This window comes from Helobdella robusta (genome assembly GCF_000326865.2).
Source record: "Helobdella robusta unplaced genomic scaffold HELROscaffold_24, whole genome shotgun sequence".
Classification (NCBI taxonomy): Eukaryota; Metazoa; Annelida; class Clitellata; order Rhynchobdellida; family Glossiphoniidae; genus Helobdella; species Helobdella robusta.
Window position 1 is genome coordinate 530,636 of NW_008704261.1, and position 22,545 is coordinate 553,180.

General features: G+C 32.5%; 2 protein-coding genes across 2 annotated transcripts in view; one reads left to right on the plus strand and one right to left on the minus strand.

Annotated features, from left to right (window-relative positions):
- HELRODRAFT_172554 (hypothetical protein) overlaps nt 1-1,988 on the plus strand; it is a gene marked incomplete at both ends in the record, with an annotated part of 48,044 nt that extends 46,056 nt beyond the window's left edge. The window contains one exon of the mRNA XM_009019227.1: nt 1,932-1,988. Within this exon, the coding sequence (XP_009017475.1) occupies nt 1,932-1,988 (57 nt within the window). The remainder of the gene's footprint in view (nt 1-1,931) is intronic.
- A 4,479-nt stretch (nt 1,989-6,467) lies between these two features.
- On the minus strand, nt 6,468-19,601 carry HELRODRAFT_187018 (hypothetical protein; the record flags this gene model as incomplete). The annotated part of the gene is made up of 16 exons (XM_009019228.1): nt 6,468-6,643; nt 6,683-7,155; nt 7,602-7,762; nt 8,434-8,525; nt 8,678-8,791; nt 9,034-9,143; nt 9,332-9,470; nt 12,685-12,892; nt 14,143-14,250; nt 15,554-15,684; nt 16,052-16,136; nt 16,749-16,897; nt 17,066-17,169; nt 18,507-18,585; nt 19,197-19,273; nt 19,478-19,601. 15 exons carry the CDS (start codon nt 19,599-19,601, stop codon nt 7,085-7,087), a joined length of 1,752 nt encoding a protein of 583 aa, XP_009017476.1. The 3' UTR covers nt 6,468-6,643; nt 6,683-7,084.
- Nucleotides 19,602-22,545: the final 2,944 nt, after the last annotated feature.

A 22,545-nucleotide genomic window follows, 5' to 3' on the forward strand; every position in this document is an offset into this window, starting at 1 on the left:
CTGTATACATTCACATACATACAAACTCACATACACATCCCAGCATAGTATATTACATGCAAACATATTCAATAAGACATTAATACTCACATGAAAATAAATAAAAACCAGCATGCATACAACCAGACATACAACCAGACAGACAAACATACAAACAAACATACCAACAATCTTTTTTTAAACATTTTCAAATTTTGTTCGCATGTTTAATGCAAATTTTTATTCGAGAGTTATTTAGAAGGGGAATTTAAACAAACAAACAAACAAATAAGTTGCAAACAAACAAACATACTCATACATTTCGATAAATCAAGCCAGATTTACAAACACACATTCAAACTCACAAAAGAACAAGCAAACATGCCACAAACATACACAGACAAACGATCAAAAAACAAACACATACAAACACACATGCCAACAAACATATAAAAACAAACGGACATATTAAAACAAACAAACTTGTCAACAAACATATGCGAACAAGCAAAACACGCATACAAACATGCCAACAAACATATACAATCCGACAAACATAAAACTAACAAACACACACAAACATACATACATACATAAACATACATACAAACACACCAACCAACAACATTAGCTAACAAATATTTATTTATTCATGTATCATTTCAAGTTTGGAAATATTGAAAATTTGAATTCGTCGAAAATTGTTTGCAAAGCCTTTTGGCACAGTTAAAGATGAACAAGCAAACATTAAAAAATGAAAATAATTATTGTTATCATTCTTATTATATTATCATATTATTAATTATATTATCGTTGTTATCAAGTTCCTGCTGTTATCAGTCAAAATTAACTCATTAACACGTAATGAACAAATTGTAATCCTATGAAGCATAAGTAACAAACATACATATACAAACTCAAGCCAAACATTCAAACAAATACACAAACATACAATCAAACACTCAGTCAGAATTACAAGCAGGAAAGCAGACAGACAAACACGTACAAACATGAAACTCTTGTATGTATCTGTGTTATATACATAATTAGTATTATGACTAGCAAAAATAATTAATATAACCAAATGATAAATTTTATTTTATAATAAAATGTAACTAATTCATTTACTACTCACCTTGGGAAAATTAATAATAATATTTAAATAATGATTATTATTTATTATTATGTTTTCTTTCTCTTGTTTTATTTAATAATCACAATTTTTCATCGATAATTATCGAAATTTATATTTTTAATATTCATTGTCCTCATTATTAATTATCATTTAATAATAATTATTATTAATTATTAATTTTTTATTATTAATTATTAATAATAATTGTTATTATTATCATCCTCGTCATAATTCTTTTTAATTATTATATTTGTATTATTAATTTTATTATTAGCGAAGTATTATTATTATTATTATATCAACGGGTTATTTGACTGCACTGTCGTAGCACGTAGTTATTGAATGGGTATTATAATTATCAGCCCTTAAAACAAATATAAATATAAAATGAATAGTGAAATAATACTAATAATAATAAGAATAAGAACAAAATAATTACTTGTTATAATAATAATACATATTATTATTTCTATTTTAGGAAAATTAATGTTATGTTATATTTTCCATGAATAAATTTTCAACTCGACTTCAACCAAACAACAATCTACCTTAACGAATAAATCTCTAAATTACCGAAACAACAACGTCATTTCAGTTCGGCTTGATCTCTCTCTCTCTCTCTCTCTTTCTCTCTCCTCTTCTTCCCTATCTATTTTTTGTATATATACATATACGTATGTATATATAGGTATATAAATAAATATATATTCTTCGTGATAAATACATATGTACCTGTATATAAAGTGTGTTTGTCTGGAAAGAATATTTGCAACTTATGCAATCACTAACCTACATACATCTGAATATATATTTTTAGGTTATTGATTTTGATACAAATGATTATGGAGCTCTAGCCAATGATTGTGCAGCTTGATTGATTCCTGACCCCTCAATTACATTGCTGTTCATCAATTGTTCGTAATAAATTGTTCTTCATTGATGCCTTGTAGGCTACTTTCATTTTAACTAATTTATATAACCAAGTTATTAATATTTTGTTCTTTATGACACAGTTCTGACAAACGAAGAACTACCATTTCCACTTTTGGATCGCAAAGGCTGAAACATCCAATCCACACGATGCTCATACATTTGGAATGCACGTGCAAGTTCCACATAATAGCGAATATCGTTCGAGTTTCAGAATTAACTTGCCAACCTTCTAAATAACTCATGCAATCAACCAAATAATTTTCTGTAGTTTTGGGGATGCTTCAGAGCTTTCAGACTAAGTTTCCTAATTGATGTTACAATGTCACAGAGTTTTTGTTGTCGAAACAATCAGCTGAAAAATACTGGCACAACAACTTTTGTTGCCTTCTTCTGCTTGGACGAGTGAATGCTACTTAGAGCAAGAGGGTTGTCACTGAGACAATGAACGTTGAGATAGTTGTTTTATGTCAAACGTACCTAATCACTTGCTTCTTGTTTCGGTCACTTCAAACAGTCCAATCAAATTTCGTCTCCTACAATTCTTCACAGATTGTCTCACATTAATTCTCTTCTTAAATGCTAGGCTTGGAGCACCCTCTCCGTACGCTATACAAATTACGATAATTTCATTAAAATCTGTTCAGTGGTTCAGGAGTCAGTCCATATATTTCAACATAAATATTTTTATATACATACACACATACTTTCTTTAATGTATACGTGCTTACTCATCATTGAATCAAAGTTGAAAAATTTAAGATTTTAATGTTTAGAAAGAAATGGAAAGAGCAGTTTACTGAACTACTGGATTTTACTCCCCTAATACAAATATTCATCTAATTTTAATCATTGTGAACAATTCAACATCATATACTGCCATATCGATAACATCACTAGCTCTGTCACATCTAACTACCTACCTACCTGCTTTTGTCATCTCATCTGCAAACGTCGCATGTTATTTCAAGTAACCTACCAACACATCCTATGTTCAATCAATTTAACAACGGCTTCGACAACCTACCACGATCAGCTTTCTTACATTATCTCGCTTATCTCAACCGCCTATGTTAAATTCATTCTTCTCTTCTTTTCCTCATCAAAATAAGTTGAGTCCAGTCAACTAACTGACGGCCACAAAGTGGAATGAAAATAACAAACACGACACAGAGAGCATTGAAACGGAAGATAATGTGAAACGATAGTTTAAAACCTTTATTTTAAATTCATGAAAATTTTGAAAAAAAAAACACATTTAAATCTTAAATTAACTAGTTAAATAAAAAAAGCAGGCAGACGCACGAAATTACTAATCTCCAAAACAGTCAATCAATTGGTCAGAAGAGTTGTTTTCAAACTTTTTTACATTTATATACAACAAACAGCTTTCTGGTAAATATATTTCTATTTCTAACCACTGAAGTACAATATTTAAAATTTAAAGACCCACTCGAATAAAGCATCGGGTTTGAGCCCAATTAAAGTATTGGCAACTTCTAATTGGATCAAAAATTGAATGTGAAAATGATTATAAAATGTATAGTTACTAGCTTTGAAACAAATTTCATTCCATTTATTTATTCAGCCAAATAAATTCATAATGTTCGAAACAACCTTCTGATGAATTAATCTAGGACGTACATATAGGCTACTAATTCTAGACATTACGTTATTTTACATACATTCTCATTAAAAAACAGTTTCTATCTAAACAAACTAAACTTTATCGCACTATTTAAAAAATAAATCAATGTAAACGGATATACAGTTTGAGATCTTGCACCAAAAAAAATATTTCAAAACATGAGAAATATCGTCAGATCCATATCAAAAAACATCAAACAAGCCAGATTAAAACATTAGAAATCATTCCTTGGCCTAATAATAACAAACAATCAACATGTTTTGAAAATTAAAATGAAATATATTATAAATAAAAAAAGTAGTGATTTACCGAAATGTAAATTTGGCCGAATAGCCGAATAGCTCATATAGGTATTTTTCCGCCAAAGTCAAAGGCTGAATACCAAAAAAAAACACAAAACAAGATATACATTGAGAAAATAACATTCTTCAGTCCTATCCAATTTTTCATCAAAATAATAATCAATCTCCGTTTAATTTATAATTTTTTAAAAACTATGATGTCCAAAATAAACTTCCCGCCAATAACATCAAAAACTATTCTGAGAGTGCAAAAAATGAATGGTGGCTAGAACGGAAGTTGCAGTATTTGGCTGTTTGGCTTTAGAAAATGGACTAAGTCCAAACCAAAATTTCGGCTGAATATTCGGAGCGTCTCTAAAAATAGTAATAAATAACCTGATAATTGTCAACAATTACAAACACATATTTATGCACAGAAAAGCTCCATCCGCAAAAAACTTCAATCATAATTTTGTTAACCAAATAAATAATATGCCTAAAATAATTTGATTTCAATTTTAAAAATAGACAAATATCCCAATTAAGTATGTAATTTTTAAACGTTTAGAATAATTCGCGCAAAATATCGATAGGTAGTGCTATGTACGCCATAGATTAACACGTGCTACGATGCAACAATAAAATTATTTACAAGCATTATGTAAAGTTTTTTAAACAACAACAACAATAATAATAATAATAACTAAACATCTAAATGTCAATGTTTGTACTTGTTTTGTAAATGTGTGAGCGTGCGAGTGTGTAAAACAAACGAATAAATTATCATGGAATCTTTTGCAGTTTTTCATCTGTTAGTATAAAACTTGAAAGCATCAGGTTACAAAATATATGAACTCTGAAATAACTAAACAAGCGGCTAATGTGAGTATCTGCGTGGGTGACAGTTGTGTAAAGTGTTAGTGACGTCACACCCAAACCCGTCCTGACGAGTTAATTATAGCGACATTTTCTTGTTTGAATGGACAACTTCGTCCAAGCCATCATCGTCGTCATTACCATCATCTCAATCATAGGCGTTATCATTATCGTCATCGTTATCTTCAACGTTATCATTATCTTTATCATCGTCCATGTCCTTAAACATCGTTATCAACTATTTCAAGGCCATTACCACCGCCGAATACAAGCTTACAATTAGGTGCAAATTTATAATTTTCCGTTAGGAAAATCAAAAAAAATGTGAAAGAACCGTTAGTAAGTAAGAACATGAATGACTATTGGAATTGCGAAGAAGTCTGACTGATTATTTGGACTTTGTGAATAAAATTGTATACGTGCACAATTTATTCTAAAAAATAGCTGCTAGCAAAGTTAAAAATTGCAAAACGATCAACTTCTACATTCTACAAAGGCCGACCAACAATGTAAGAGTTTGTAAAAATATATAATATAGGAGAATGTAACACACACACACACATATATATATATATATACATATAAAAGATAAATATATTTGTATATATATATATATATATAAACACCACCACCGTTATATACTATTATAATGTTCACAATTGTCAACAACCATAAAATTTTTCAGTGAAAGCAACTACATAACACGCGTTCAACTTTTATTTATAATGGTTAACAAGTTTACGTTTCAGTTAATCTTTATAGATTATCAAAGAAAATATGAATTGGTTGCTTTCCCTGAAAACATATTTTTGATTCGGCGAGTAGTTCGATTTTGGTGACGTTGGGCCGTAAATACAGAATGGATGACAGACAATTTTTTTCCAAGAGGCATTTTTTAAAAGTAAAATTTCACAAGGTAATAGATATCTATACTTTTCAGAAAATAATAGATATCTATACTTACCATCTAGTCATGATCTGTGGAAAAATGTTAGAGAAAGTTTTGCGAGATTAAAAGGATGATTAGCTGTTGGATTGCATTATAGCAGTCAACAGCAATTTCGAGAAATTCCAGCAAGAATTCAATGAGCTGGATTGATGAGAACGTTTTGTCTAAATGTAACAAAGTAACGCCTAAACCCGTAAAAAAATTCACCGAAAACTACTCCTTCAACCACAAACTTTTTTTGTAAAATTTTGTAGAGCCAAATTTCTTAATGTACTTGGCAGCTTTCATTTTTCAATTTCTCTTATCTTTCCAAAAGTATATTCTTAATCACATAAAAAGAATGTAAATTTGTTTAAAGGATTGAATTACGGTAAATAACGTCGAAACCTAGTCTTTTTTTAAATTAAAAATGATAATAAAAAAATCATAAAATAGTTAAAATAGTTCATGATAAATAAATAATTTTTGAAAAATTCCACAAATAATGTGTAATATTTTGCTGAATAAATATTTCCAATTAAATGTATACAAAAATAAATGAGCTAGGTGAACAAAGGAATAAGAACAAAAAGAAAGGATGATTGGTATTAACTTTAATGTGTACATAATTTTTTGAGCAGTACAACACGCTCACACACACACACACCACACACCACACACACACACACAAACATACATTAGACATATGTAGTAATTGGTCATTAAATAAATTTAAATGATTGACCTTTTGATAAATACACCATTATAATGGAATAGATAAATATCGATAATATAGGAATGTTTGTCAAGAATCAATGAAAAAATATATTTTTTTTCACGCACCAAGATGGGATATATATATATATATATATATATATATATATATATATATATATATATATATGTATATATATTTATTTATATACATACTTACATACAGTATTGTATAAATTCTACCGAATTGTTAGCATTAATCAATTTAAAGTTTGTCTTTTCCATTTTCCTTACTAGAATTTATTGGAAATTGTTCTTATATATATATAGAACAATTTATGTACGGATTTACATTAAACTTCGATATTAAGTAAATGAATGGGGACAATACATCAGCGTCTCTATTGTCATCTTCATCGTCTACATACTCCTTCGTTGTCACGTGTTAATAAAAGTGAAAGAATGAGAGAGTGAATGAGTGAGTGAATGAGTGAGTGAGCGAGTGAGCGAATGAATGAGTTAATGAAGGAATGAATGTGTGAATGACTAAATAAGTGAGTGAACGAGTGGGTGAGTGGGCAAACAATCTTCAGTTATTTGAACTCCACAGCCAGCTCTTTGATGGAAGTCATAAATGAGTCAGGGGTGAGGATGTGTGTTGAACCTGTTGTTGTTCATGTTATCGTTATTAATGTTGTTGCTGTTGTTCATGTTTTTGTTGCTGTTGTTAATGTTGTATTGTTGTTGTTAATGCTGTGTAATACTGTTGTAATGTTGTTGTTGTTAATGTTGTTATTGTTATCGTGACTGATGTTGTTGTTATTAATGTTGTTGTTATTCGTGTTAATGAAATAATAATAGTTGCTGTTATTAATTTAGTTTTTCAATTAGTCAACAGCTATTTTTTCATACACACCTATCCTACTATATAAACTATAATATTTCAAGTTGTACCATCATAGCGCTGCATTAACTTAAAATAATTAAAAATCAATATTACGATAGTTAAGACTTATCAATAAAATTAAGAAAAATCAACGATAAACAACAAATTTTAACAACAACGACTCATTCCGGTAAACAAAAGGATGACATAACAAGCAGACGGACCGATGACGACGTCCCAATTCTTGAGGGCGCTGCTGACCTCGTAGGCACACCTCATCTCAGACATGCACATGCCCCCGATGATGAACACGATCAGGCGTGGCCCACTCGATTTCACGTTCATCTGATTGGTTCGCTCCTTGTGCCACTGACCGTAGCGAGCGCTGTTTGTATGTTTATGTAGGTTTTGTATGTATGTACGGTTGTCTGTTTGTATTGTTTATTTGTATTGTTTTTATGTTTGGTTTGGTTGTGTGATTGCATGTTTGTATAGATATACTTTTGTTTGTTTTGTATGAATGGTTGTTTGTTTGTATGCATTGTTGATGTGATTGTGTGATTGCATTTTTGTATTGTTACAAGTTTGTATGTTTTGTATGAATGGTTGTTTGTATGCACTGTTTCTGTGCTTGGTATGATTGTCTGATTGCATGTTTGTATTGTTACAAGTTTGTATGTTTTGTTACGGCTGATATGCTTGCATGGATGTTTGTTGGTAGATTTTTGGTCGTCGCTAGCTTAACGTACGTCTTGCTGAATTTCGAATTTTCGCTTTTCAATTTTCTAAATTAGTCAATATTTCAGTAACAATTGTTTAAATTTGCTTATCATAGCTAAAAATATTTCTCCCAAAAATTTCGAGTTGATGGTTTCAAAAATTTTAGAGCGAACTAATGAATATTTACTTCAACGCCTCGACGAGATTCTAGAAAAGCCTAACGAGAATTTGGAAAAGGTTATTACGTTCTCTAATAACAACTTTAGAAAGTTATTGGAGAAGTCTGACTCCAATTCACACACCAACAAACAAACAAACACACATACGCCAACCAACCTAACAGGGGCTCCGCCTATGTTTAGAGATCTGTTGTTGCCCGTCATCAAGTAGGGATACTTTTTGGAATCCAGTTTGTCCTCAACTGCCTCCTGCAAACCACATTTGTAATACACCTTGAGTTAAGAACACGCACATACACGCAGACAAGCACAACCACACACGCAAACACAGACACACAAAATCAGGCACCAACACACACAAACACACACGCACGCAAACCCACAAAAACACACACTCGGACCTCCATGAGATCTTTGATATACGGAGTCCACCTGGACATCTGGTACATGTGTGCCGAAGTCCTCTCCCTTCTATTCTGTGGCTGGTACAACTGGGCTGATTTTCTGCGGCCTCCCTAATTTAATTTTTATTAAATTGCCTATCCATTCGTATATTAATTTATCATTGCTATTGTCTCTCTCAATTGGTTCTTAAAGGTATCAACAACGCAACACAACTAAACTACACACACACACACACAAAACACCTCTACACACACCTCTACACACACCAAACAACCAACCAGCTAACAAACAGCCAAACCAATCACAACCAGCGAACTACTGAAACAACCAATCAACCCAGCAACCAACAAACCTCTTGCACTACAGTGACACCTAGAGCCTGCATATTGAAAATAACCTTCCTATCCTCCATGGGGATCTGGGCATGCTGCAACAGCTTGTTCAAGTTCTCATCAGTAATACCTGAATAACAATTTTTTTATGGCATTTGTGTGTGTGTATATGTGCGTGCGTGTGTGTGTATGTGTATGTGCGAGTTTGTTTGTGTATATGTGTGTGGGAGTTTGTTTGTGTGTGCGTGTGCGAGTTTGTTTGTGTGTGCGTGTGTGTGTGTCCACCCAATTAATAATTAAATGAAGAAGACAAATGACCTCCTTTGCTGATAACGTAGAGTAGGATGACACGGAGTTTGTCACTGATGGAGACGGATTCGTCGAGCAGGATTGGGACGATGCTCTTAATGTGCTCCTTGATCTTTTCTCCCTCCACATCTGTCCCCATGGCTAGATCCTGATGATGATGACGTTGTTGACGGATGATGATGATGATGTTGATGATGATGATGGAGCTGATGATGATTTTGATGATCATGACGAAGAAAATAATGATGGTGCTGGCGGTGAGTGATGAAGGAGATGATGAAGAGGGACGTTTAAAATGACGATGACGTCAATCAAGATGATGATGATGGCAACAAAGGTGATATTATCGACCTCAAAAACTTGACAAAGTGACACAAAGTTGAACATGAATATATATATATATATATATATTAGGAATGCGACGGTTCCGAATCCGGATTCGGATCCGAATCCAGGGATTCGGAAAAGATTCGGATCCGCGGATCCTAAATTGAGGATTCGGCGTTTTACGGGTCCAAAATCAACTTAAGCGGCGAGAAAATTTTATCGATTGAGGGAAAAAGTGAATCTAAATATCAACATTGATTACGTAATAATCATTTAAAGTTATGAAAACTGATGTTTTTGAGATTCGTTTTGCACCTCTACAAATTTAACATTCAAAACAAAAATTTGATTTTTTGTAAACTTTATAATCCATTATTGCGCATTTTAAAAATAAAAACTTTTTTATTTTAGAAATTCAGCTTCATGCTATGCTATATCATGGATTAATTAAACACCTATATGAAGTATCTTTGGATTTCGATCCGCCATTTAGAATTCGTTTGAGGTGTGCGCACATTTGTAGGTAATTTATTAACTTGACGTAACGTGAACGTAAAGGATGGATTCCAAACAAAAAAAAAGTTTGGTTTGGGAATATTTTTCAGTATTGGAAAATGGTACAAAAGTTAAATGCAATACCTGTGCTATAACTTTATCACGCGGCGCAAAAGATGTAAATGACTGTGGTACATCATCTATGCGTAAACATCTTCGTACCAAGCATTTTGAAAAATTTCGAAATCTTCAGCAAAAGGAGAGTGAAAAAGTGACAACAACAAAGCCTTCAACTTTTACTGATGGACAAACTCAGCTTCGCCAAGAAGGAATAGTTGCAGGTTTTCAAAGGTCTGATAAGTGGAGTGCAGATAATCCACAGTCTAAGGCCATCTACTGCGCTAATTAGAATGATTGCAATAGACATGCAACCTTTGAGTATAGTGGAAGACGAAGGTTTTAATCATTTTTGTTCAATTGCTATTTCGAAGTATGTTCTCCCATGTCGACGGTATATAACAGAAAAGATGTTACCAAAATTAAAAGTATTTCAATTTCAACAAAATTTTATAATTTATTTTTTTTAAATTATATCCTGTATATAAAATTTTTAAATTCTAATTTAAGCCAAATAATTTTTTTAAATGACGTTATGTTATTTGTTATTAGAATGTACTTATCTGAACTTCAAATTGCAATTTCTAACAGGAGTCCATTACCGAAGAAATCAAACGACAGATGAATGATGCAGAGGATGTAGTTCTTTCGATGGACATCTGGACATCAAAGTCAACAGAATCCTACTTTGGGATAACTGCACATTGGTTAACTACATCATACGAACGGAAAATGTTTGTCTTGAATGTTGCACCAATGCACTCAAGACATACAGCCATTAAAATTTTACAGATTTTTAATGTTGTTCTTGAGCAATGGTGTTTACACATGCAGAAAATTTTTTTAGTTGTTCGTGATGGTGGCACCAACATGGTCAAGGCAATGAAAAATGCTGATCTACCTAGTATAACATGTTTTGCACATGGTCTTCATCTAATTGTGCAAGAAGGTCTGTTTGCTCAAAAGTCAATATCAGATATGATAACACATTCAAAAAAGCTTGTGGGCCATTTCAAACATTCGCCTTCAGCAAAGAGTAGATTAAAAGAATTACAAAAAGATCTCCAGTTACCTCAACATTGTATTATTCAAGAAGAGCCAACCAGATGGAATACGTGTCTTTCCATGCTGGAACGCCTGCGAGAACAAAAAAGAGCAATAATTGAATATGGCAGTGAGAATGATTTACCGGTGTCATTAACACCAACTGAATGGCAATTAATGGAAAAATGCATCACTGTCCTCTCACCATTTGCTGAAGCTACTAATGCGATAAGCGGTGAAAGTGTTTCAATTTCAATGGTCATTCCGATTATAAAATTGATAGAAACCAAACTACAAGAAAATACATGTGAGGCTGGTGTCCTAACATTAAAAGCAGTTTTATTGGATGAGATGCGAAAAAGATTTAATAATTTTGGTGAAAATAAATTATATGCACTGGCAACAATGTTAGACCCGCGATTTAAGGACAAATTTTTCCTGAAAGAAATTCATAAAGTCACTGCGACAGATAATCTTATTCAAGAATATATGCAACTTGAAACTGATGCTGTTGGGCCTACTGAAATTGAGCAACCAGCAAAAAAAATAAAATTAATGCCAGATGATGGAAGCTTGTGGTCATCCTATAATGTTACTGCTGGTCAATCACACAATTCACAAAATGAAAAAATGGATGGACCAAGGACAACAATTGAAAAATATTTGAAAGAAGCTTTAATTTCCCATGATAAAGATCCATTAATATTTTGGAACCACTGCCGCAATCAGTATCCTCTGTTATCAAAAATAGCCAAAAAATACTTAACGCCACCACCTTGCACTGTGTGCATAGAAAGAATATTCAAGGTCTCATCGGGGATTACAAAAGGTCGCCATCGGTTGTTAATGGATAATGTTGAAATGTTAACATTTTTGAAAGTTAATTTGCCTAGAATAAAACTATCTGATTGATTAGTGAATAATGTAATATTAAACTTCCACTTTATTGATTGTGAAAATTTTTATTTTAATAAATTATAATGAATAATGCTATTTGTTACTGTGTTTAATATAACTAATATTACAATTAACTTGATACAAATACGAATAAAAAATATTTCTTTGGTTCGTCAGAGAAACAGCTTATTTAGTTTTATGACCGCATACAACATGGATCCGGATTCGGATCCATCCGGATCCATCGTCGAGATCCGGATTCGGATCCACGGACCCCAAAATCTTGGATCCGTCCCATTCCTAATATATATATATATATAGTACATACAATATGTGTGTATGTGTGAGAGAGAGAAAGAGGGAGAGAGAGAGAGAGAAAGAGGGAAAGAGAGAGAGAGAGAGAGAAAGAGAGAGAGAGAGAGCACGGATACGAACAGCACGAAAGAACACAAAACATCAGTATCAGTAGCGGAAGCATCAACCTGTTCAACACGGCACAACTTATCGACACGTCCCTGGTACTTCTTCATGCAGTCCTCGGCCAGATGAAGATGAGTGGAGTAGTGGGTCAGTTCCTTCTGGTACTGCGGCATCATCTTGATCATCTGGGAGAGATCTTTCATCGTCGACTTCTCCTTCGCTGACATGCGCTTGTTCTCCGTGAACTCCTTCAACTTGCGAGTAACCTGCCTGTTTAATTAACTAATCAATTAACTAATTAACTAACTATTAATTAACTAATCAATTAACTAATTAACTTACTATTAATTAACTAATCAATTAACTAACTATTAATTAACTAATCAATTAACCAATTAACTTACTATTAATTAACTAATCGATTACCTAACTATTAATTAACTAATCAATTAACTAACTATTAATTAACTAATCAATTAACTAACTATTAATTAACTAATCAATTAACTAATTAACTAACTATTAATTAACTATTCAATTAACTAACTATTAATTAACTAATCAATTAACTAATTAACTTACTATTAATTAACTAATCAATTAACTAATTAATAAGTGGGTGAGTGAATGAATTAGTAAGTGCATTGTTTGTTTTGAAGTTGGAATGTTGAAGCTGTCACGTTAAAGATAGAAATTTTTTTTTCTTCAAAGTTTCACTACTAACAAAGACAAACTAAATTAGGATGATGGGTCGCCAAAGAAGAAAAATAAATTCCCGTGGATTAGCCAAAAAATCATTGATTAGATGTGATTTATGACCTAATCATTGATTAGATGTGATTTATGACCTAATCATTGATTAGATGTGATTTATGATGTAATCATTGATTAGATGTGATTTATTCATTTAGTGATTTATGGGCTAAGGAAATACATTCTCCATCTAGCCATCTCTAGCATAAAACCTTAAAAAATTCACGTGTGGAAAGAAATAAAAATGAATAAAAATAAAATAAACAAACTAACAAAAAAATAAACAATTAATTAAAAGTCATCAGCAGAGTTAAATAAGAAGTAAGAAGTTAATTAAACAGTTAGCATAGTTACTATCATCATTTAAAAACCATCTAAACACCAATTAGTTTAATAAATAAATAAATGAAATATTTTTTATTATTCTTTAAAATAAAACAGAATCTGACAGACATGGAATCTGTTACATAACTCGACATAAAGAATGACACAGTTAATCCAACTATCCAAGCCTTGTACAAACATATGAAACAACAACACAATCACAACTCACATGACAACAACACAATCACAGCTCACATGACAACAACACAATCACAGCTCACATGACAACAACACAATCACAGCAAATAACTAACGACATACTCATCAGCATAGGACAACAATAACGAAACGTCACCAATCATGAATGAGGAAAAGAAGAACTCACAGCATAGAATAACAACAACGAAACGTCAACATCCTGAATGATGAGAAGAAGAACTCACTGAGACACGATGGCTATGTGCTGGTGTCGAAGTTCGGTCCACAACTCGTCACTCTCGTCCAGCAGCACCTCCTTCTCCACTGCCTCTCCCTGCACTGCGTTGTCATACCTGCCAAGAAATGTTCAGTCAGTTCTTGATGTTTGTACCAGCTACAGACGTTAAGAATGACACAAACACTAATGTTAATAAAATACATGGAGAGTGAGTGGTGTCTGTCTGTAGATCATCTGGAAGGTGGCATAAGCAAATGGGTGCATTTCAATTTGGACCATTCTTTGATAGTTTTGAAGGGCCAATGTGAATCAATGCATCACGCACACGAATCAATGCATCACGCACACGAATCAATGCATCACGCATACGAATCAATGCATCATGTAGTAAATCAATGCATCACGCACACGAATCAATGCATCACGCACACGAATCAATGCATCACGCATACGAATCAATGCATCACGCACACGAATCAATGCATCACGCATACGAATCAATGCATCATGTAGTAAATCAATGCATCACGCACACGAATCAATGCATCACGCATACGAATCAATGCATCATGTAGTAAATCAATGCATCACGCACACGAATCAATGCATCACGCACACGAATCAATGCATCACGCACACGAATCAATGCATCACGCACACGAATCAATGCATCACGCACACGAATCAATGCATCACGCACACGAATCAATGCATCACGCATACGAATCAATGCATCACGCACACGAATCAATGCATCACGCACACGAATCAATGCATCACGCACCCGAATCAATGCATCACGCATACGAATCAATGCATCACGCACACGAATCAATGCATCACGCACACGAATCAATGCATCACGCACACGAATCAATGCATCACGCACACGAATCAATGCATCATGTAGTAAATCAATGCATCACGCACACGAATCAATGCATCATGTAGTAAATCAATGCATCACGCACACGAACCAATGCATCACGCACACGAATCAATGCATCACGCACACGAATCAATGCATCACGCACACGAATCAATGCATCATGTAGTAAATCAATGCATCACGCACACGAATCAATGCATCACACACGCGAATCAATGCATCATGCACACAAATCAATGCTTGTGAATCAACGCGTTATAATCCCATGTGTGAATCAGTTTTCCTATGTGATAAGCTGAAATCTGCCTGCACTCAAAACTTGATGATTCAACAATTGAAACGTCTCATTAAAAAAATTCAGACTGCAAGATGGAGAATCAAAATGAAGAAACTGCATCCCATTCAAAACTACCTAAATTCCATTCCACGATTGAAGAATGTTTAACTGTAACGCCAAAGTATAACCGGCAAACATGAAAGAAACAACTGATAAAAATGATAAAAAAATTGATTAAAAGTGACTACAAACTTGTAGACATCATTATCAATAGGTAGGAGATCGTAGGCCATGGCCTGCAGGGTCAGTTCGTGGAGGAGGGGTGACACCGGGTCGAACCCCCTGTCCAGCACCAACAGCAAGGACTTCTCCTTGCCGGGATCCTGAGCAGTCAATTGGTCGGGAAATGTCAAAAGAATACATTTAACTATTTTATTGGGTACTCGATCGATTTGAGGTTATTCAAGATATATTTGTACACACAGAAATGTGTATTACGCCATTAGCTGTGTGTGTGACAAATGAATTTTGAATCAATGGCTAATTGTGTTGTGTTTTTATGGTGAACATTTTTTCAGCTTACAAATTCATGTAAATTTGTATGCATAATACATAAAATATTGTGCCCCCCAGAGGATCCTATCATTGTGCGAGGTCACAAAAAATTGTGGATTCAAAAAGAGGCATCGAAAAGTATTTTGAAATAGGAGGAGAATGTGTTTAGTGGAGTAAGACATAAGTGATAATAACCTGGCCCATTGTATGATCATCTGCCTTGTAGGCATCCAACTTCTGCTGAATCAACTGCGCAAACTCGCCGTTCTTCTCCAGTTCACTATTGAATGTTTACATGCAGTTGCAATAAGCCCGTGGAATAAAACAACCAATCCATGAATGAACGAATGAACGAATGAACGAACGAACGAATGAATGAATGAATAAATGAATGAACAAATAATTTAATTAAATGATTACTGATTGATCAATCAGTCAAACAATCAATCAAATAGTCAATCAATCAAACAATCAATCAAATAGTCAATCAATCAAATAGTCAGTCAGTCAGTCAGTCAGTCAGTCAGTCAAATAGTCAGTCAGTCAGTCAGTCAGTCAGTCAGTCAGTCAGTCAGTCAGTCAGTCAAATAGTCAGTCAGTCAGTCAGTCAGTCAGTCAGTCAGTCAGTCAGTCAGTCAGTCAGTCAGTCAGTCAGTCAGTCAGTCAGTCAGTCAGTCAGTCAGTCAGTCAGTCAGTCAGTCAGTCAGTCAGTCAGTCAGTCAGTCAGTCAGTCAGTCAGTCAGTCAGTCAGTCAGTCAGTCAGTCAGTCAGTCAGTCAGTCAGTCAGTCAGTCAGTCAGTCAGTCAGTCAGTCAGTCAGTCAGTCAGTCAGTCAGTCAGTCAGTCAGTCAGTCAGTCAGTCAACCAGCCAATCAAGGAGCCAAGCAACCAACCCTCTGTATCTGATGGTAGGGTATTCAGCCAGTGTGGCGCACAACGTGGCAATCTGCTCAGCACATCTCTCCAGACTCATCAGGCGACCAGTCGACTTGCTCGTGTTGTAGAAGTGCTTGAACGTCTCAGGGCTGTCCAATGAAAACACCTAACCACATAAAGAAAAGCAAAATTTTTTTTAGAATTAAAAAAAAATATATAAAGAACTTGCAAACTATTGGGCAAAAAATATTTCCAATTCCAAAATAAAAATTTTTTAAAATGAAAAATTAGAAAAAATCATCAAAATTGAACACTAACTAAAAAAAATACGAACCTGTTTCTCGTAAGGTAGGAAAGCAATGTTGACTTCTTTCAGCGTCTTAATGAACTTGGCTGCTGTTGACTTGCATAGTTCATTGAACAACTCATCTGGGCAGGCTGGTGTGTGTGTGAGTGTATGTGTCTCTCTGTGTGTGTGTGTCTCTGTGTGTGTGTCTGTGTGTGTGTGTGTGTGGTATCAATCAGTTAAACATTTCTCGAGAAATAATCATGCTGCTACCTTTTCATGCAACATCACAAAACAAAAAATCAAAAAAGTCTTTCAAAAAAAAATTCTTCCTACAGCACAAAGACACCAGCATTAAATATTTTTAATAATGCAAATTTTCTAAAAGTTGTATGTATAAAAAAACAATCATTTAAAAAAATTACTCTTTCTATTTGAAAAAAATATTATTTTTTATCTTTCCAGACTCAACTGAAAAAATGAGAAAATTCATTAAAGCTAAGACACAAAATGAAAAACCTTGTGTAAAAAAGATGTGACATGCCTTGTAGCAGCACGTTGATACAGTATAAAAATCATTCATCAGTCTATGAACCGACTGGAATTCAAAATTTAAAATAAAATAAACAAAAAATAAACAAATTAACAAACAAATAACAAACGAATAAAATTTAAATAATGTCAAATAATGTCAAATAATTGAAATGAAAATAATTAAACAACTTATCAATTAAGTGCTACTACATTTCAATTTGGACAATTTACAATTTAGTGCTTTTAACAGATACAAAAAGAGAGAAATATGAAAAAAAAATCAATAAAAAAGAATCAAATAAAATATTTAAAACATAAAAATTGGTATAAACATTAAATTTCTATAGTTATTAAAAAAAGTGAAAAAACAAATAAATTAATAATAAATAAAACATTTAAAATGTGAAAAACCCCAAAACTGTGTAAACATAAAATAAACTACTCAACATAAACATGACCCCATATAAATCAAAATCAGCATCAAACTCTAGTGTCAAAATCACACGAGAATAAAAATAAGAACTATATAAAATCAGTAGAAATAGGCAATAAAAATAAAAATATATAAGACTAATTCAACAACGATAATCAACTAAATAATTAATGGGAACAATCTTTTATTCAACAATAAAATCAATGAAAATGGTGGTACAAATAAAATAAAATTATGAAATAAAATAAAATGTCAAATGCAATAAAATGATGATGATGATGATAATAATAATAATAATAATAATAATGGAAACGATGTTAACAATAATACAAATCAGTAATAACAATGTCAACAACAAAAAGCCGTGAATATTTTTCTAATCTGCACTTTTAATTGCACAACAAAAATAATTTTATAGCATGAAAAATTAATTGTTAATAAATTAGTAATACAATAACTAATAGCAATAATAATAATTTTCGAACATAATAATAATAATTAATAATAATAATTCCATCAAACCTTCAGTGAAAAAGATATGAGCAAATTTATATTGCAGTCTAACAGGGTTTTGAAAATCAGTCACCACGGCTTTTATGGACTAGATCGATCAGAAAAAAAAAAATAAAATAAATAAATATACATCTCCAAAGATTAGAATAAGCGTAATAAAATATGAAATAATTTTGCATCAAGTATATTGTACTAATTTATATCGACATATTACATACAATAAATTTTAGATTTATAACGATATATTACAATTAAATGTATATTTACCATAGTATATTACAAAGAAATGTAAATTTACATCAGAAGATGACAAATAAATGTAAAAACACATCATAATGACCCACTAATATAATTATTTTTTTTAATTATACCAATAAATTGAATGTTAGAACAAGTATGAATAAATACAATAAGCATCACACCAAAATCAGTTTAACAGCCCCATCTTCCCAAGTAAAACTTTAAAAAAAAATTTTTTTAATTTGAAAAAGAAAATTATTTCATTCTTCAGCATTAAAAACATTGAAAATAACCAATGACCACATTCAGCAAATTCTAACCCACAAAATTCAACATCTTTATAAAAATTTGATAAAAAAATGTCAGCCCATAGGCTAAAACTAGAGTAGTTTAGTGAAGTTTTTTAGAGGTTTAGTGACACATCTTATGAATAAAATTCTCCAACCAATTATAACCTACCTTGTCAGTGGGGGTAATCAAATAAACAGCCTCCAAAGATGGCAGGGGCTCTCTGCGTTTGCCAATGTCCTCGACAACTTGTCAAGAAAAAATTTTAATCGAGGTAATAGTTTTTTTTTGATTCAACAACTTGCTAATGAAAAATTTCTATAATTGATAATTTTTTTATATGATTCAGAGTATTTGTTTTGTAATAATTAAGTTATAATTTTTGTGAAGTAAATAAAATAATATTTTTCATACAACGAAATGAAATATAATAATGAATAATAGTGAAATACGTGTGATTCCCTCGGCCAGTATCTCGGTCATCTTGCAGCAGGCGGACACCATCCTCATACTCTGCTGGTCGACGATCAGCACCTTCCAATCAGTTGCCTTAACAGCCTTCACCACGTCGTTCATTATTCCTGCAGGACAAAAATATGGCAAGGAATGAAAGTTAGGATTTGGTTGTTTGGTTTAAGTAGTTTGTGATTTGTAAGGGTCATAATAGTAATTCAATTGCCTTGCTAAAAATTTTAAATAAATTCAAATGACAGATGTCAGATCAATCAATCAATCAATCAATTAGCTTATAAAGCGCTATTTCCGCGATGTTCAACAGCGCTCCTCAATGAATTTTGAAAACAGATGGGGGCAAAATCCTAGGACAGTGCCTACCATGCAATTGAAAACACATTATAAATGCGGGAGATAAGTAAAAAAAAAGAGTGCACATAAACAACGACCAATGAGATTGTGAGCACAATGTCGAAACATAATGTAAGAAATTTAAAAAAAATACTGAACTGTCAAACTTTATTATTTTAAATTATTTATATTAAAATAATAAAATGAAATGAATAATTTTTATTAAAATAATAAAAATGGAAAAAAAAAATCTTATTGGCCATTTATATCATCAAATAATTAAAAATTGAAATGAAATGGAATAATGAAAAGACCAAATAATTAACAAATAAAATTTTTTTCATTAATCTAGTTAAAATGCCGCAGAAACAATTTTTATTATTTTGAAGTGGTTATGATTTAAGCATACCATAGCTGTTCGAATATGCCCAAAATGAAACATTTTTTTTCGCGCGTCGTAGTTCCTTTCTTGAAAAAGACGATTTATTGTAAAATGAATCAGGCAATAATATTAAATCGTTTAAATTTTAACAAGCTGTATCGTCTCACTAGAAATCGTAGAATAACTAGGCAGTGGTTAAGGTTTAATGGACTGTTGTATCGGGAAATGTTTTGCGAAAACTGCGGGAAGAAATGTACGAGGTTATTCATTTAGTTAATAAAGTTGACTAAGTCATTTGGCGATGTCCAAAAAAAATTGTCAAATGAGGACAAGTATTCGAAAGGATTCATTTTTTGAAAATAGTAAATTAGAGATGTCAAAAACGATACAAATTCTTTATTGTTGGGCATGGAAAATGCCTGTATATTTGACAACAAGGGAGGTTGGCGTAAATAAAAATACTGTTGTGGACTGGTACAATTTTTGCCGGGACGTTTGTATAGACCGTTGTATTGATAATTTTGTACAGATTGGGGGTCCCGGAACAATTGTAGAAATAGATGAAACTAAAATTCTGAAGGCAAAATATTATAGGGGAAGAAACAACAGATATAAAGATGGATGGGTGTTTGGAGGAATACAGCGAGGGACAAGAATATGTTTTGCATAGGAGGTACAGGCACGAGACTCACAAACTCTAATCCCTCTCATTCAAAAATGGATTGCTCCTGGGACAACAATAGTCTCTGATGAGTGGCGTGCGTACAGTCAGTTGAACAACTTGGGTTATACTCACATCACAGTGAATCACAGTGTAAATTTTGTTGATCCAGTCACGGGTGCTCACACACAAAATATCGAATCGATGTGGGCCAGATTGAAGCGTACATTTAAATATATGTATGGGACATCCAAAGACTTGAAGGCTACATATTTAGCTGAATTTATGTGGAGAGAAAAATTCGGTAAATGCCTTTTGGAAATATCATTGTACATGTTAGACAGAAATGCAACATATGCTAGGGACTATGATACCTTAATTTTTCTTTTTTCTTAATTTCTATTTTTTATAATTATTTTTATTAGTACATTTGTTTGATATTATTTAATGTAAAAAAATACAAATTTTGAGATGGTAAAAGAAAATAAAATGTATGCAATCTTTTTGTCCAAAAATTTAATTCATATAAATACTAGTTTATATTGCCGCCTGCAATCGATTAATTGATATTTTATATTCGTGACATTAGCACTTCAATAGCTCCGTATTTTCGTTCATTCATTAAGTTACAGCTGTGTTGCGTTCCCTTTTCTAGTTATCTCATTGGTCGTTCACTTACAGCTGTGTTGCGTTCTCTTTTTTATTTATCTCATTGGTCGTTGTTTATGTGCACTCTTTTTTATACATATCTCCCGCATTTATAATGTGTTTTCAATTGCATGGTAGGCACTGTCCTAGGATTTTGCCCAGATGGGTCTTGAGATCCGCTCTGAACTTCGCAAGTGATGGAGAAGTAGTCAGAGAAGTAGGTAGAGAGTTCCAGAGAAAAGGACCAGAAAAAGCAAAAGCAGATTTGGCAAGAGTGTTTAACACGAGTTAAGAAAAAGCGAGAAAAAGAAGACGATCGTAAACCGGAGCGTTTAGGTTCAATTAATATATCTGATAAATACTTAGGAAATAATTTAGATTGAGACTTATAAATGAACGTGCAAATTTTAAAAATTATTCTATATTCTCAGACTCATATAGGGAAGTTGAGTTTTATGGTGACTGACTTGACTGAATTATGCTCATTAGAATGTTAGATTAGATTTTAGTGGCTTGTCCTTCTCATATCATTTGATTTTTTGGTGAAATTGAATTGTGCTGTCTGTTGTTTGTGTGATATAATAACAGTACAAATATTATATGATTAAAGCAAGTAATGTACGCTGTGTAGCACAGAGCAAACTAGAGAAATTATTTTAAGTTTAAATTAAACGAAGATTATTTCAAAAATTCAACGTATAATTGCATGAAGTGGTGAAAACTGAAATAAAACTCACTGTCGTGTACAGCCATTTTCAGCGCCATCTTGGTTCATTTAAATTAGACGCAGTTGAAGTTAGCTACGTAGAATGTCGATACCCTTGTCGATATCTTTGATATATTTTGATTACGTTGACATCTTTGATATATGTTGATACCTTTGATATGTGTGGATATCTCGTTGATATCTTTGATATATGCATATGTTGATATTACGTTGATATCTTTGATATATATTGATATCACATTGATATTTTTGATATATATTGATATCACGTTGATATTTTGATATGTGTTGTTATCAT